Source organism: Phocoena sinus, chromosome 10, assembly GCF_008692025.1.
Source record: "Phocoena sinus isolate mPhoSin1 chromosome 10, mPhoSin1.pri, whole genome shotgun sequence".
Lineage (NCBI taxonomy): Eukaryota > Metazoa > Chordata > Mammalia > Artiodactyla > Phocoenidae > Phocoena > Phocoena sinus.
Window position 1 is genome coordinate 58546472 of NC_045772.1, and position 17577 is coordinate 58564048.

General features: G+C 43.0%; 1 protein-coding gene across 20 annotated transcripts in view; it reads left to right on the forward strand.

The window, feature by feature from the left end:
* The window catches only part of R3HDM2 (R3H domain containing 2), a 150999-nt gene that overhangs the window by 115570 nt on the left and 17852 nt on the right, over nt 1-17577 (forward strand). For 14 of the 20 annotated variants that reach the window (XM_032647134.1, XM_032647132.1, XM_032647137.1 and 11 more), the window contains 6 exons: nt 541-681; nt 1113-1221; nt 3992-4087; nt 6978-7009; nt 11269-11501; nt 13810-13976. In XM_032647134.1, the coding sequence (XP_032503025.1) occupies nt 541-681; nt 1113-1221; nt 3992-4087; nt 6978-7009; nt 11269-11501; nt 13810-13976 (778 nt within the window). The remainder of the gene's footprint in view (nt 1-540; nt 682-1112; nt 1222-3991; nt 4088-6977; nt 7010-11268; nt 11502-13809; nt 13977-17577) is intronic. The other 6 variants (XM_032647143.1, XM_032647149.1, XM_032647146.1 and 3 more) reach the window with 2 other exon arrangements.

Below are 17577 nucleotides of genomic sequence, written 5' to 3' on the forward strand. Positions count from 1 at the left end.
CACATTAGAGGTGGGAGGGGTACTGGAAAGAAATTCAGGTAAAATTTTAGGATATCCCTCTTTCATTGTTCCCTTAAAAGTCTGAATTTGGAAGTAATAACTCACTGGGAACCAAAAGGAGTTGGGGAGAAGTAATCAGAATGGATCAAAAAGTGTATGTGTGGAAACTAAATGAAGTTTTTAAGTTATTGCTTAGACTTGAGTTGAAAAAAATTTAGCAGCTAGCCCTTATCCCATATTTCACTATTCTTAAGTTTTTCCCTTTTTTCTTTGTAGAATATCATCTAGGTGGGTGAGACCTAGGGCTTATTGCATAAGGAGTAGTCTTAATGAGGATAGTGGGTCAGAGGGATCTACAAAATACTGTAGATAAAGTTGAGAGAACCTTTTTGGTTACCATCAAGTAAATATCTTCCTTATAATAATGTCTCTTTCTCCTAAGAAATTCCCCACTTTCAACACTTGTAAGAAAAATTACAATTGGCTGTTATTGCTGTTACTTGTCCTTATTTCACTTTTTCCCCCTGGGTTTCCCTGCAGCAACCAGTTCAAGAAGTTCCCTCAGATGACCTCATATCACCGGATGCTATTACATCGGGTAGCTGCCTATTTTGGGATGGACCACAATGTTGACCAAACTGGAAAAGCTGTCATCATCAACAAAACCAGTAACACAAGAATGTAAGGGAGGAAACCACAGATTGGGAAGACTTTCCTGGGATAGCCTCTGGGATGGAAGAGGAAGGTGTAGGATCAAGATTTCTCTTTCTGGAGAGGGGACAGTGGAGGGAGGGTGGGTTATATTATCAATTTCTACTCTTTGTGAGGTCTTGGAAATAGATGCTAGAGGCACTAGTGTTTTGTGAAGACTGGCTCTGGCCTCTCTTCACCTTTAGTGATAGGACAGGTAAAATTTTGGAAGAAGATAAGTTATAGATGTATAAAGAACAGTCCCAGAGGATTTCTTTAAAACTTTCATGTGACTTTTTGGATCCCTGACTTCAGAAATCCCCTGGGTGGGAGTTGTAGAATTTAAGAGAACTATACTAGGAGGTCTGCTTCCTGACAAGAGTCTTTCTTCCCTTCCTTCCACATTTCTCTCCCAATCCCAGCCCTGAACAGAGATTCTCAGAACATATAAAAGATGAGAAGAATACAGAATTTCAGCAGAGATTCATTCTCAAGAGAGATGATGCCAGTATGGACCGAGATGATAACCAGGTGAAGAATGGAAAGGGTTGGGTCTATACAGAGAGATTGCAGTAAGAGAAACTGGGAGGGGAGAAGAATTTTTGTGGGATGGAGAAAACTCGTAATATCTCAGTGTGGAAAAAAGTGTTGAGCTATACTGAGTTGGCTTTGGCTTAATGTTGAAGACTAACTGCACTTGTTGAGCTAAATGCCACCCTCTTAGCCCCAGAGAGACATGGTGCTGAGGTTTGCTGGGTTTTCTCATTTGGCCTGGAACTCCCTGGTTCTGCCACTGACTTCTAACTCCACTTCATTTTGGGACAAAGCAAGGTCCCTCCCTGCTTCAGCCCTGATTCAGCTGATGGCTCCCTTCTTTTTTTCTTTAATAGTTCTGGATTTCTTTGGGAACCACCCAAAGCTACTTTATCCCAGTTCCACTCTTCCTATCTCAGGGCTAGCCTTGAACTTGCAAAATTGTTATCTAATTTACCCACTTGTAAAGGTGTTTCTGATCCCTTTCTGCAAACTCCTTATTCTTTTCCCAATTTCTTCCACCAAGGTGAGTGAGTTAATTTGGCTTTTGATGCTGGGAACCTCAGGCAGGTTTTTGATCCACTCCTGTGGGAATAAGAAGTGAAAAGTCTGCCCCATCCCTTCATTTATGGGCCTGGCTTTTGCCCTGGTTTCTAGCCCATCCTTCAGATAGTGATGTTTGGGGGTTAGTTTTCCTAGCTTCATGGGGTTAAGATCCAGCCTGCTTCTGCTTAGCCTCCAAAGGAGGTTAGGTAGAGAACCAGGATTAAGGTTTAAAGAATATGGTTGGGTAAAGCCAATAATTAGTCTTGCTAATTAATAATAACTATAATAATATCTTACCTCTAGAGTCAAAATTAGTTTTCTCTGGATATTGTATGGTCTTGAGACCAGGACTTTTCCTGCTTGCTACTTGAGTATTTGAGGGAGTCCTTTTGAGAAAAGTGCCATTATCTATCGTGGACAAACATGCTGGGTCAGATTGAAAACAATGAAACATACAAAAAGACAAATAAAATTTAAAAAACAAGAAAGAGCCTTTCCATCCTGATGCCCTTCTCTCCATTTTCCCAAAACCCTTTTTCTGTGGATCAGGAATTATTCAGGCCTAGAGGCATATTGGGGTGGAACGGAAACTCTCCCTATTGTGAACTTTTCATCTCTCAGCTTCAGGCTTGATCCATAATAGGATAGGCTCTATGCACTGTCTGTCAGTAATATTAATAATAAATACAGTAACTGCTATTTTATTGAGTGTTTTCCCTGAACTAGCCTCTGTTCTAAACACATTATATGCATTATCTCTTTTAATCCTCCACACAACCCAGTCCAGATGGGGGTTATTAGCCCCACTTTAAATATAAGAAAACTGAGCTAGGAGATGTTAAGTTACTTGCCTTAAGTGACATTACTCAGAGGTAGCAGAGCTTAGATTCTGCCTGACCTCAAAGCCCAATGCTCTTCCTGTTCTGCCATTGGTTTACCAGTGCTAGGGGCTAAGGACAGTAAAGCACCTCGAGGTCCTATGTCTTCTTGGAATGGGATTTGTAAAAGGATGTTTAGCAGAATTTAGGTTATTTAGGCTAGTGAGAACTACATCTAGTGAAAAGTTGATACTCCTGAAGTTATGCTTTCCTCTGGAGAGTGGTGAAGTCCAGGAAGATCAGCCTAGAGGAGCAGTCTCCTTGGTTGCTTCATCTGAAACTTTGAAAGCCTCTGGATGGAAGGTCAGAATCTTTTATAACCTGATGACATGCATTTAATGACTTATCTCCCTCAGAGCACCTTGCCTTAAAGAGCAGTATGGAAAAGGACACTCTATAACATCCTACCCAGGACAGTGCTCACAACTCACAGGCTAAGAGAGGAAAAGACAGTGGTGGAGAGTTGGGTCGTAGGCTAGCCAGAAGTGGTGGTCTGGCCAGCCATCCCCTCTAGTCACCTCACTGCATTTTTCAGAGAGTGTAAGGTTCTCTGTCCTCCATTTACTTCTTATCCCTTTCTGTCGTTCTACCTTTCCCCTATCTCTACCGTATCTCATTTGTCTGGTCCTTTCTCTGTCCATCCTTCTTTCTGTTCTCTTCTCCTTTTCTTTCTCTTTTCTTCTTTGTGTTGCTCTGTTCTCTTTCTTCTCTATTTCTGTAAGCTCTCTCTCTTTCCCTCCCTCCAGTAGCTATAGTTAAGATGAGGAAAAATGCTTAAGCTCTGAGTTTAGCTTCGCCCTTGGGATTTCACTTCCAAGGCCCTCTTTGCTGAGCTGTGTGTGACTTGGTTCTACAGGCCATGGCGTTAGTGACTAAAAAAGGGATAATGTCAGGTGCTAGTTCTGTAAAAACTCTTCTAAATTTAGCTCTGCTAAATACCTGTTTCTTCTCCCTCTCTAGCTTCCTCCTATCCCTTGCTTTCCCTCCAAAGCAATGTTGTTTATTCCCTGGGCTATTCTCTTCATCCTTACTGATTGGAGAGTACCTGATTACACAAGGAAGCAACCCAATCCTTATAAAAAGTTATTGTTCTTGATACTCTGGTTGGTTGGGGGGGTGGGGAGATGGAGAGGCCCCAACCATCCAGAAAACCTGATCTCCCAAACTGCATGGTCAGATGTACCCAGTGAAACCTGTCCAACACTGGAAATTTTATTTCTTTTTTTTTTTTCCATTTTTTTGATGGCAACTGTAAACTCTCCCGGTTTCTCTTCCTTGCTGGTGTGCAGTGAGCTTGCAGTACGAGGAGAACTTAACTAGCTTAATTCTGCTCATCGATCTAGATCAGAGTTCCATTGCAGGATGGAAGGAGGAGCAAGTCAATAGAAGAGAGAGAGGAGGAATATCAAAGGGTCCGAGAGAGAATATTTGCCCGAGAGGTAAGTGTAGCTTCTGAGAGTTGTCAGCCCCTAGCTTTTAGCTCTTAATCTTTGGAACTGTGAATGGAATGAAACCTCCATAAATGCTTTGTTGTTTTTTTCTGCTTTTGTTTTTAACCAACATCAGCCAGTCCCATATTTGATCTCTAAAATTAAATGTGGCTTATTAGGAAGCTGCAGATTTTTATTCTTACTATTTTTAATGCATGTGGCATATAAAGAGAACAAATGGAGTGGCTGAATTTGGTAGATATGATTAGACTGACAATAGAAATGGTTTTGGCAGGGCTTATGGAAGGGCCCTGAATCTTGCCCGTCAAGCCCTCCTGCTTACCCTCGTTCACTTCCGCTGTCCATTTTAGGCATCTTTGCTTCTAAGTGGAAGACTTAGTGTCCACACAGCCTATACATTCATCTTGTTTGGCCAGGCTCATTTTTAGGCTATGTTGGTGATTATCAGAGCACAGATGTGGCATCCATTCTCTGAGCTCCACATTCCACATGCACAGAGGGTACCACTCACTATTCCCTACAGTCTCGACCTGAATAGGAAGTCTCTTCCTTCCTATATTTCTTACCTTGTTTCTTAGAGTAGGACTGCTCCGTGGGCCAAAAGGCAACATGGATTATTATAGGCAACTTTATTCTTAAGAATTGTGGGCCATATCAGATATACTTGGTACCCCTGTATCTGGTGGCCTTTGCCTACCAGACTGAACAGAAGTATAGGAGAAACTCAGGAAGGTCAAGAGAGAAACAAATCTCCGGAAAATGTATGATCCAGATAGCAGCACTATCTTAGAGTCAAAGTAGCAAACAGAGGAAGAAGAGCCAGCCTCCCTTTGTCATCAAAAGATGGCCAGTTCTAATCAATATACTTAGATAGACACTACTCTCCTCCCATTTCCCCACTCTCCCCTCCCTCATCAGGACAAAAATATATATATCTTCTCATCATCACCTAGTTCAGAAAAATATTGTCTCTAACTTCTAGAAAACTGAACTCCTCTGTGAACTTGTTCCATTGTCTCAGGAGACCCAAGTGTTCCAAGGAGCCTCACTGTGGACAGATACACAACAAACCTTCTGGCCCAAAGTCCAAGGAGAAGGAATCTTCTTATCTTATGTTTTGTAGTCTTCCATTCTGAGTCAGAAAAATCCATCCTCCAAATTATCCAGCTATAGCCCAAAGACGGTTTTCTAACTTTATCTGCAAATCAGTTGAGTGGAATGAGAGGAGAGAGGTCATTTGTACATGACTAAGGCTGGTGATGACCCTAAACTGTGGACAGGGCAGGATGGTGGATGTTAATAGCAAACACTTATATAGTGCTTTTTATCTTTTAGACCCTGTTCTTAGCGCTTTGTGCACATTAATTTATTTAATCCTCACACTAGGCCTGTGAGATAGGTTACATTATTTTCCTCATTTTATAAATGAGGGACTGAGGCATGGAGAGGTTAAGTAACCTAAAATCACACCACTAGTTAGTGAAAGAGCTGGTATTTGAATTCAGGCAGTCTGGCTCCAGAGTCCACGCTCTTAACCCCTAAAGTAAACCACCTCTTAATAGCTTGCTCTGCTCTGGGCTCTTTAGATTAAGAAGTTCCAGTGACATCATAGCATAGCTATCTGTGATATGCTCCTCTGCTTCACTGACACATGGAAAATGACTTTCCCACCGTGCCAGCCATTAGCAAAGCCATTCTGAAAGCACAAGCAACTTTTAATAGGATATTAGTGCTTGTTATGAACAACACTGGAATATATCTATCTACAACCATAACAAAGTCAAAGTTAGCTCTTCTCTCCTTTTTTCTCTGATATCTAGTCTCTCAAGCCTCTACTAATGTATGTATTCTTTGTTAAGTCCTTATGGATTTATCACTTTCATTTCAGCACTCCCTAACCCTTGCTGTGGTAGAGGTATCAGGAATCTCAAAAGGTCTAGACAAGGAAAAATGGCCAAAGCCCACTATATGCCAAAGATTCTCATGTGGAGAGGAAAGAACCTGGCCAGTCAAAGGGAACTGCTTAAGGGTGGAGTTGTAGGTTGCAGGAGAGGGGAGGAAGAGCGGTCCAAATAAAAGGGGAGTGGCAAGAAGGGTGTTTGGATGGAAATGCTGCTGCTGCAGCCTTCTCTGGAGCCTGAGCTGTATATTGGGAAAGCTGCCCCACATAGGCTCTGCTCTGCATGGAGCCCCCTGTGCTCAGCAGCTGAATACTCTTGTTACCTTTTTCTAAGGCTCAGGAGTCCACCATAATGCTCACTTCACTCAGCAGCTCAATGGCCTTGTCAGGAAATTGATCCCCAAAAGGAATGTTTCAGGCTTTTAATTTTCTCATTTTTTCTAGGCTCTGAAAAGTACCTGCTTCCCCAATTTCTTACTCCCCTTGGGTCTCAGGTCAGAATGTCTTTCATTTTGGCCAGTGTAGAGGACAGAAGTGGGATAGTCATTGAGGATGATTTCCAAAAAAAACTAAATTTCTTTCTCTTGTGTCCCGTTTCCCTTCCTTTGAATACACTCTTTAGGACCAAGCACACCAATTATTATGCTCAGCTTACCTCTAGAGAGAATAAATTTAGAGCTAAAAAAGAAATAATAGTTAGGTTAATACTTTCCTTTCTCCTTTCCATACTCCTACCTTTATTGACCTCTTTTAAACACTCTGTGGGAAGGCTAAAAATGCCAAATGCTCTCTTCCATTAAAGGTGAGAAGTCAGACTGGGTGTGTGGGTGTGGGTCATCCTGTCGCTGTTCCCTCTCTCCCTGTTGGGGTTGAGCTTGGTTTGAGGACCTTGGGTATTCATAGCATCATGGACACACTTTTTGGTTATGCCATGCTGTTTTCTTATAAGTTATTTTCCGTTTTCTCCCCTTCACCTAGACTGGCCAGAACGGATATCTAAATGACATCAGGTTAGTACCACTTAGCATGTTCCCTGCTTCTCATTGAGCTTTGTCAGTGAGGTTAATATAATCCTGTAATGATGCTTTTCTTTGATGTTAACCAACAGACTCTCCAAAGAAGCCTTTTCTTCTAGCTCTCACAAGAGAAGGCAAATTTTTAGGTACCTCTGTTTGGTCTATATCTCTCCTGTTTTTTTGTTTTGTTTTGTTTTTTTAATTTTATTTTGTTTTGCTCTAATCTTTTCAGCGGAGTGAGTTTGCTCCATGCATGGCTGCTTGTGGAATAAGTCAATTTGTGGTATTTGCAACATTGGATATTTTTCCCCATTAGAAAAAAAATGGCTATTGCTCAATGACTTTATTTTTATTGTTGCTGATTTCATTGTAAGTCCTGGATAGATGGTGAAGGGGACCAAATAAGTATGTCTAGGATAGGTACTGCTCTATCCCAGAAGTTTGCTGGAATTGGGCATTTCTGGAGGATTTCAACATATATATATATTGAGGTAAAAGAACGGGTGTCTTCTGGCTACCTTTTCCGAATCTATGGAAAGATGTGAAGAGTTTATCCCTGACCCAGCATAGGGAATGTTTTGTATCCTTAAGAAAGAATAATACACACATCCATATAAAAAAACATACAAACACCTCTGTCTATGTAGTTTTCTCTTTGGGACAATGTAATGCGTAAGATGATCTCAGAAAGAACTTGTCTGCCTTAGAATGGACTTAGAGCATGTCTTTTATATGATTGTCCATGGTTTATTCTTAATGTTGGTGAAGACTGCTGTACTAACCTCTCCAGTGCCTCATATTCTCCATTTTCCACAAAGCAGTCATGAGAATCACCCTTTCCTCTCAGTCTCTCAGTCCCACCCCAGACAATTACACAAGGCAGTGGTGAGAGAAGCATTTTAGGACCGCATCCTGGCACTAACTCATTTTAAGTATATTCTTTCCGTGTTACCAATAGAAAAACTATAGAGTACAGAAAACCTGAGTATTTAATACTAGGATTCAGGTCTCACCCTTTTCAAAGGGTTTATCTCTTTTTCAGTCCTAAGCTTGGTAGGAGCTGACTAACACATATTAGTTAGAGCTCTCATTTCCAGTACTTTAGTAGTCCTTTCCCTGTTGTCCTTTCTAAAGCTAGTTAAATCATGTGGAAATTGGGATAGCAAGATTTCCCCTTCTTGGGATGGAGGATTTATCTCCCTTTCCACATCTCTGAACTCTTTTTCCTGGAGCAGGCTGCCCTGAGGTCCATCTGAAAGCCCAGGCAGAAGGGCTCTGCATTGTTGGTGGTGGTCGAGATAGATAGTGGAGTTCCCCCTTAAAAAAAACAATCATATTCCATAAACATCCCAGAATACCTATAGTAAACAGAAGTTTTAAATTAACTCCTGCATGTGACAATGCACAGTGCTTTATGGTTGCCGAAGTATACTGTATCTGATTGAATTCTCTCAGTATCCTGATTTGGTAAGCTGGTTTACATGTAAGAAAACAAAAGCAGAGAGATTAAGTAGCTAACCCAAGTTTACGTGGCTATTAATGGCAAAACTGAGACTGACTCTTTGTCCCGTGTTCTTTTCACCACACTACACCAGCTCCCTACAAACATCACCCCTAATTAATTCACTGCTGAGAATGACGGCCTTATTAGTGCCATGGAGCATCAAACTACATCAAACTGTGCAGACAATAGCTTGAAGGATCTAGTGAGCAGGCGCAGTCCTCTCCTATCCAGACCTCCTTTTAAGTGGCTGCTTTCCATACTGAGTTTTGATTAAAGATCTAGGTCATCTAAACTGCAGCTCCATTGACTCTTAAGGGGGTAAATTCTTCCTCTATCTGGGTACTAGTCCAGAACTCAAATGATTAGAAGCAGATCTTCTCTAACTGCTTTAAACCTTTCTTCCCAGGTGTGTGAAACAAACGCTCATAACACCAGATTCCATCATCCACATTGGCAGTAACTATGGCAACTTCCCTATTCTTTGGAAGATTCTACTCCACTGATAAATAAGCCACACCGAGGCTTACTGATATTTATTGTCACCTCTTCCACAGGCCTCTCTACCCCAGACCCAATAAACAGAACTTTTCACCAGCACTAAATTCACTTGTAGAAACAAAGTCAGCTCCTGATTTCATAGGACTGTGAAGTGTGAATGTCCTCTGTCCTTCACCTCCATAACACAACCCAATCCACTGCTCAGAATTAAATCTGGTAAACTTTCCCTAACTGCCTTATTTTTAGTGAAGTACAAAACCATAACTAGAGATTAGGTTTAGTTGTAGAGCAAGAGAAAGAGAACTGATCTCTCTTCCTAGCCCAGACTCAGATTCTCTAATTCTCAGGGGTGTAGTGTACTAACCCAGGTAAGTCACAGGATCATCAGGCAATCCACATTTGAGCATTTGGCCATTACTGTCTTCGGGGAATTGGATCAGTACTTTGGCTCAAGTTTCCCAGAGTGTTTGGTTTAAAGTTGACTCATTCCCTGTCTATCCCTGGTAGAAGAAGAAAATAAATGGCAGAATTGTCCTAATAGAAGTATAGTGTTTGATTTAGGTATAAAAGGCCATTAGGGCTTGTCTTGCAAAATTCAAGTTCTAATGTCTAATGAGCAGCCTCATTCATTGCTACTGCTGTATCCCCATATCACACAAACCCACACATCTTTATTGAGTCCGCTCAGTAAACTTGAGCTATTGGCTCTCACTTCAGGTCGGTTCTACAACTGGAGAGTCCCTGATTTATACTTATTTCTTGTTTCCCATTCTACTTTTGACATCCCCAAGAGAAAGGGGTAAAGTATTTTCCAGTTCTCTATTCTAACTATACAGAGAGAAGAATGAGATTATATATACATCTACTTGGGATTCAGAGAATTAGCATGTCCCTAACCAGCTATGACAGTGTGTTCTTAGCCCACCGTGATTGGCTAAAAACTAAAATAGTGATCCTAGCGTATATTTTGCCCATTTTCCCTACAGTACCTTTGGAATAGATATTCTAATCAAGGAAGGTATTTTCTTTAACATTAGTCCCTTAAGAAAAATACCTTTCTTTAGTAGAATAACTCTGAGCCTAATGTCTTGGAAGCTACCGGGGTTGGGATAGGGTTTTCTATTTGCTTTGGGTGGGATGGTGGTGGAAAGGAGGGAACCCAAGCTACTATGATTGTTGCTCAGTTGCTCCCCAGTATACATACCAAAATCTTTATAATTGTCATTTGGTTTTCTTAGGTCATTAGTTGTTGGAGGTGGGGGATCTGAAAGGAAAATTCCTGGTTCTTGGTTGCTTATTGATTAAGAAGCAGTAAGAGTTCAACAAGACTTAGGGTTTTCAGGCTAGCCTCATATATCTTGAGGAGTACAGCTGTTTAGAATCACAAACAGTGATTTTAGCATCAGGATAACCCTGATGTTTCCAGAGTAAAGTAAGCGAGGATGAATCACTTTTCTCAATAGCCTTGTGCCTTGCCTAGGGCAATAGGGTTATTAATATGGAAGCAACTAGGCACAGTCAGCCCCCTGCTCTTTGCCATCCTGACTCCTAAGGGGATGTTTGCTTGATCTTGCTGAGGATGTCAGCCTTTAGAGACCCTGGAACCAATTGTTCTCAGATACTAACACAAAACTTCCACAAAACAGGTTGGGTTGATTCCAGACTCTTAGACCGAGCTCTTTATCAGACTGAGTGCCCCTTTAGTCCATTATACTCTTCTTCCCAATCCTGAAAAAGTGACTGTAAGCAGCACCTCTGCTGGCTCAGATATGTGTTATATGGAAGACCTATTATAGGATTTATCCATGTCATTGGCTACTCCAGCCTTCCAGCAATAGTAACTTCTAGGAGTCCTTTTGTTTTAAGAACTCTCAGAAGGAACTGGTACCCCTCTGCTCCCCACTATTTACTGCATGTGTGGGATCCCTGAAGGGCCAGGGGAAGAGACCACAGCCAATCTCAGCATCATGTACGTGGTTTCCCATCCACCTCTGGTCTGATGTATTGAATTAGTTGCCAGTTCACTGTCTTCCAGATTTGCCTCTGTGCTCTTTGTTACTGTACTGGATCTTGTTGTGTCTGCTCCCATCAAGTCTTGGTTGGCCAGCCAACTAACAAGAAGTTAGTGTCCATCCTCCCCCAACCCTCACCCCTCCTTTGTCACTGAGAGAATAGAAATGAACTCTCTCGTAGCCCTTCTGCTGAAGTGGTAGGTGAGGGGTGCTCTGACAACTGCAATCTCTGCATGCAGGGGGAACCGTGAGGGGCTGAGCCGCACCTCAAGCAGCCGCCAGAGCAGCACAGACAGCGAACTCAAATCCCTGGAGCCACGGCCTTGGAGCAGCACGGACTCTGATGGCTCTGTCCGGAGCATGCGGCCCCCTGTCACCAAAGCCAGCAGCTTCAGTGGAATCTCTATCCTCACCCGGGGTGACAGCATCGGGAGCAGTAAAGGTGGCAGTGCAGGAAGGATCTCCAGGCCAGGTAACACAGCTTCTCTCCTTCCATCATTTCTTGCTTATCTTCTGCAAAACATCACTGATATTTCCTTTTAACAAAACACTAACACAGCCAGATGACGGGAAATTTGATTTCTTGGATCCATTGTCCTTTTGAGTCCCTTCTCTGATTTTCTTTCAAACCATCTTTCCTAATAGAAAAAAAACAGATTGGGATTAGGTTATTTTATCTGATTTCTGACCGAGGTGGGACATCCCTATCAACCCAGGTTCAGGTTATGTACTAAAATAAGGATGATGGCTGCTTTCATTCTGTGGCCCCTGAGTTTATAAAGAGGGTTTGTAGAGCAGAGGGAACCTTAGAGTTTGTAATACTGTAATTAACTGGTAGCAGCCAGAACTTTAAGAGAACTTTAAGAGACACTGCTGCAGTTGCTTCTCTGGAGCCCAGTCCCTGAGAAGGAGCATATGTTCCACGTGCCAGCCTGGTAACCACCCTTCAGCTCTCCTGAGCTACTGTGTAACCTTCTCCATATATTTCTGCTGTGCTCTTAGCAGAGGAGTATTTAGTTCTTTTTACCCAGCGAGCCTCTATTTCACCATCCTTCTGCCTCTGATGAATTGCTTGACTTTCATCCTAGAAGTTCTGTAGGTCTTGTCCTCAAAAGACATCAGTAGTGGTAAAGATTTTGCCTCTGTTAGGTTTCTGTTGCCCTTCTCCGTTACCTCCTTTCTAACCCCACTGCCTCTGCCTTTATCCATGCCGGTTTCCCTGCTTTATCCTCAGCCCTTTTTTTTTTCGGGGTGGGGGGCAGGGCACACTGTGCGGCTTGCAGGGATCTTAGTTCCCTGACCAGGGATTGAACCTGGGCCCTTAGCAGTGAAAGCGTGGAGTCCTAACCACTGGACCGCCAGGGAATTCCCTATCCTCAGCCCTTTTTAGAGCCAGTTTACCGATCTAAAACATGGATCTAACCATGTCAGTCCTCTCTTAAAAATATTCATGTTTCTGCATTCCCTGCATAATAAAATCCAAATTACTTAGTGTAGCATAACTTCCTGACTCCAGTTTGCCATCTCAGTCTCATTTCCAGATGTCCATCCTCCTCTGACCCTCCAACCATTTCTTTTTATTTATTTATATATTTATTTATTTATTATTTTTGGCTGCATGTCAGGTCTTAGCTGCGGCATACAGGATCTTTCGTTGTGGCATGCGGGCTTCTCTCTAGTTCTGGTGTGCGGGCTTCTCTCTAGTTCTGGTGCACGGGCTCCAGAGCACATGGGCTCTGTAGTTGTGGCACACGGCCTCTCTAGTTGTGGTGCATGGGCTCAGTAGTTGCGGCACATGGGTTTAGTTGCCCCGCGGCATGTGGGATCTTAGTTCCCCAACCAGGGATTGAACCCACGTCCCCTGCATTGGAAGGTGGATTCTTAACCGCTGGGCCACCAGGGGAGTTCCCAACCATTTTTTGAATATGGCATTAGCTTTGTCTCCTCTTGGTCTGACAGGCCTTCTATTCATCCTTCAAACCCATCACTCCTGCCACGTCCTCTTTAAATTCTTCCCTCTAATCCTCCCAAGAGTTATGCTTCCTCATCTTTGCTTTCATACAACTTTATTCATATCACTGATGCATCCCTTACCAAATGTAATCGTTGTGTGGATGTCCATCTCCTGTCGGAAGATCCTGTGCTGCTCAAGGGCAAGGACTGCGTTCCCTTTACCTTTGTGTCCTCAGTTCATCATACAATGCCTGCACATAGTAGATATTCAATAAAAGTATTTTGTGTAAATGCATACATGACTTGGAGAGCCTGGAAATGAGGAAGATAGTTGGATGAACGTGTGTGGGGCTGTGTGCACAGGCATGTGCTTGAAGGTTGCCTTCAGCAACTTTTATGAGATGCTGCAAGTTGAGAAGAAATCAAAGAGAAGACAAGTTTCTTAAGGGACTAGGAATCTATATTTTCCCAGGAAGCAAACATTCATGTTTTCAGCTGTCTAATCATGATGGATAGATTCTACGCACTCCAGGGAAGGTACCTCAGCAGCTTCACATTTTGTTTATTTCCAGAACCAAACATTGACAGTCAAGGTGGTTACTGTCCCCGGGGAGTAGAAACCTGCTAAGATGAGGACGCCCGTCAGCAGGACTGTTGAAATGCATCTGTGCTTATGCATGGATCTGCCCAAGACAGTGGGGGAGTGGACAGAAGAGGGATGACAAGGAAAACAGCAAGGAAAGAGGAAAGCCCTCTCCCCTCCCCCAGGGGAGGGTATGTTCATGGCTTGTGCTTACAACTCTTGCTGGGTCTCCTCTTTGCCTTAGGTATGGCGCTAGGTGCCCCAGAAGTGTGCAGCCAGGTCACCTCATCCCAGTCTGTCCGGGGCCTTCTCCCTTGTACTGCCCAGCAGCAGCAGCCGCAACAGCAACTTCCTGCTCTCCCACCCACGCCTCAGCAGCAGCCACCCTTGAATAATCACATGATCTCACAGGTGAGTCACCACTCGGTGCCAGAGCCCCCTCCGCTCTGATTCAAGCAAGCTCTGGAGGTACAGTCATGTCTCTTGTGCTGTGGGTGGCAGGAAAGATCTGTTTTTGGAGATATGCCACTCCCTCCCCCACCTCTTGTATGTGAGTTGTGGGGAGAGAAGAGGAAGGGTAGAGGTTTGGCCAAAGTGTTCTTAGTAGCGTCACCCTGGGAGTTGTTTTGCTTTATATTTCCTTCTCTTCCTCCTGAGAACTGTCAGTGGGACCTTCTACCCTATTCCACGTTTCTACTGTACTCCGTCTCCCTCTATCCTGTGTAATTAGCAAAGCGATTTTGCTTCCTATATCCATACATGGAGCTTGAAAACATCACAGCTCCTACCATAATCTAGCTGAGTGTATTCATATGGCTGTTGACCCATAAACAAATATTTATATGTTGGGGTTTGGGGGAAAGGAAATAGCACTCATTAAAATCCCTGCCATAAAGCACAAAACCCCCCAATGTTGTCTTTGTTTCCTGAGAGAGAAAGAGCTCTCTCTTTCTCCTTCTGTTGCTGGCCTGTTAGATGTTGGTACCAACTAGGGTTTAAGTTTTGCTTCTGTGGAGACCATGCAAGTCATCAGCATGAGAATCAGATCCTATTCTAAGCTGGAACCTCCTGGGTGTTTTAGGTTTAAAGTCTCCTTAATACTCTGAGGAGAGATGCTGAGATCTTCACTTACTCTTTTCTTCCATGAATAGAGCTCTTCATGAATAGAGCCTATACTTTATCCTGAAGTATTCTCTGGGAGTCAGGAAGCCAATATGTCCATATTCTTTTCTGCTGCAGCTTAAGTTCTCATTTCACCTCCCAGGCTCCCTCATCTCCCTGCTCAGTTAGTCCAGCTTGGCCTCAGATATATCTCTTCCATAGGTACAAGAAGCAAGTCCTAAGCCCTGATACCCCAGGGAGTGGAAACACCCCAGAATGGCCCATTACGACCCCATTCATACATTGGGAAATGAAGCTAAAATAAAGAACAGTGAAGATGTAGGAAACTCTGCTTTGTGGCTTAACGTAACACACATGCCGATCATTCCAAGTCCTTCATCTCAGTCCCTAAATCAGTTTCTCTGTAGTCCTGACTTTCTTTCTTATTCTACCACCATCTGTCTACCACCTCATTAAGTCTCATTCACATTAGCTTACCTCGCTCCATACTGAAGCATAGCATGTGTGTGTGCTTTTTTCCCTGTCTGTGTCTTAATTCAGACCTGTGAGTAAACTCTGAACTTCTCCCTCCAGTCATCCCCTACAGTTTCTGTGTGTGTGTCTCACTTTTTTAAGGTCCCAGTGTTTTTTTGAGTTTTCTGAAATGTGTGTATTTTAATACAGTTCTGTTCCCTTTTCTCCCTCTTAGTCTTCCATCTGTCTCCTCCTTCCATCCATATCTAGAAACAGACAGCAAGAGTGGGAGGGGGATAAAGAGATAAGTAAAGAGACTAACCAGTGGGGACTGAAAAGCTTTTAGATAGAATGTTCCAGTAACCGGCCCTAAATCCCAAACTTTTACTCAGATTCTGTCCCTGCTTCTGAATCATGAGGGTCAGTGGGTCAGTTCTTGGTATTGATTGATCATCCATAGGCAGTACAGTGCTAGGTTAGGTCCTATAGACTGGGGACAGGGGAACATTATTTGGTACAGAGATCTCAGAAATTTATTCTTGCAATTAATTGTGATCACAAATGCCAAACTAAAAAATCTTATGCTTGGTTAAGTTTTGGTGTCTCTGAAGCACTTATGGTAGCTGCTAATATAATACCATTATATTATTATATAATGGTATTCTCTTTATCCCTTTATATTCTCTTTATCCCTTTCTTCCTCTTCCTACTGCCTTTTTCTTTCTTCCTTCCTTTCTCTTTTTCCCTGTCGCTCAGCACTGGTAGCTCTCCAAACTCAAGTTGCTGAGCCCCAGAATACTTACTGTTTAGTTTCTCAAATGGTACGTAACAGTGAAGAGATGGAGGAAGTGACCACACACACACATATACTACTGTGCTTACTCTAAAGGTTTTCCTTTTGAAGAAAAACCTTTACCTCTGTAGCAAAAAGCATTTGCTCCAGGCCTGGGGACAGTGCTGGCTAAACTATGCTCTTTCTCTTCTTGGAAGGCCTCTGCCGTCAGAGTAGGCCTCCATATCACATATCAGTAGAACATTTGAAGCCAAGGGGTGAGACTGAGGATTAAAGGACCAGTGGCTACCTTTTGCACAATTAACTTAGAGTAGACCTCTTGAGAAGGAGTCCGCTGAGCCTCTCCATGGAGTCCATTCAGGATCAAAGAGCCAGGGATCTAGCCCAGAAGTCACCAGTAGGTGGCAGTCACATCCCTCAGGGCCAGTCTTTGGCTTCCCCTTGGTTTTGTGAAGTTCCCTAACTGGTGTTTGAGACTCTCTAAGAAGAGAACTGTAGCTGAGAGTAGTGGTAGAATAACTTAAAAATAGCACTGAGACGCCTGCCTTTACCACTACCCTTCCTCAGTTGGGAGAGGCCTAACAGAGGAGCATCCTTTCTTCTCTCTTCACTTGTTACTCAGAACTCACAAATGTGAGGAAGAACAGGCAGAGTTGTTTTACCACTTCCCTGTCCCTAAGGCCTCCCCTTGTCCCCCAGAGAATGTAAGGCCTGAAGTATGGCAGGCCCTCCCCCAAGAAAGAAGTGGATTAGGATAATAGAAAATGGGTCTGAAAGTTACCAGCACAAGTAGCTCAGGCTGAGCAGCTTGGCCAGCAGTTATATTTGGAATGCCACTGGCTTACAGAAGATAGGTGTGCCAGGAGAGCCGAGAGCTTATTTTCAAGGCTGTAGCATTCTCTCTCCCACGTCACACAGTGGATTCTCAGTAACTTTTTCCTAGCCAAGATGACTTACATTTTATTTAATGCAGATATCAGGAGTATTCTCCATCTTGGATGTCTTCTAATTCCTGGACTCTCTGCCTCTGGAACTGTTAGTCCCCTCTGTGAAAGCCTGTCCCAGGAGATATGTGGCAGGAGAGTATGGATACCTTGGTCCCCCACAACTCTTAATACTCTGCTTTGGAAAGAGGAAGGAGAGTTACACAAACAAAAAGATGTTTATGTAATTTTGTTTGACTTCTTCCTTTACCTCCTCCCTACTGCTAGAGTGGAAAGAACATATGTCAGGCAGAACTAGGTTTCCATCCCTGCTCTGCTGCATTAGCTGCGTGATCCTGGGTGTATGATTTAATTTCTCTGAGCCTTACTATCTTAACTGCAGATACAAGTTATCTTATCTCCCTATAGGATTATTGTGAGGTTGTAATGAGATAATGTATGTAAGTGAGACAATGTATATCAGTGTTATTTCCCCTTCTCTTCATAGCTTCTCCAGAGGCTATGACTGGAGAACCGATGAGGTGATTGAAATAGCTAGAGGGGAAGACGAGAGAGAAAAAAATAACTCCCCATTAGTTGGTTTAGAACACACCATGTTCCTAATAAGCAAGTCCTCCTGCTTGAGGCTAGTGAAGGGACTGAAGGAACAAAAGCTAAAACTAGGCTATTTATATTTTATTCTTAAATCCCTCCGTGTTTG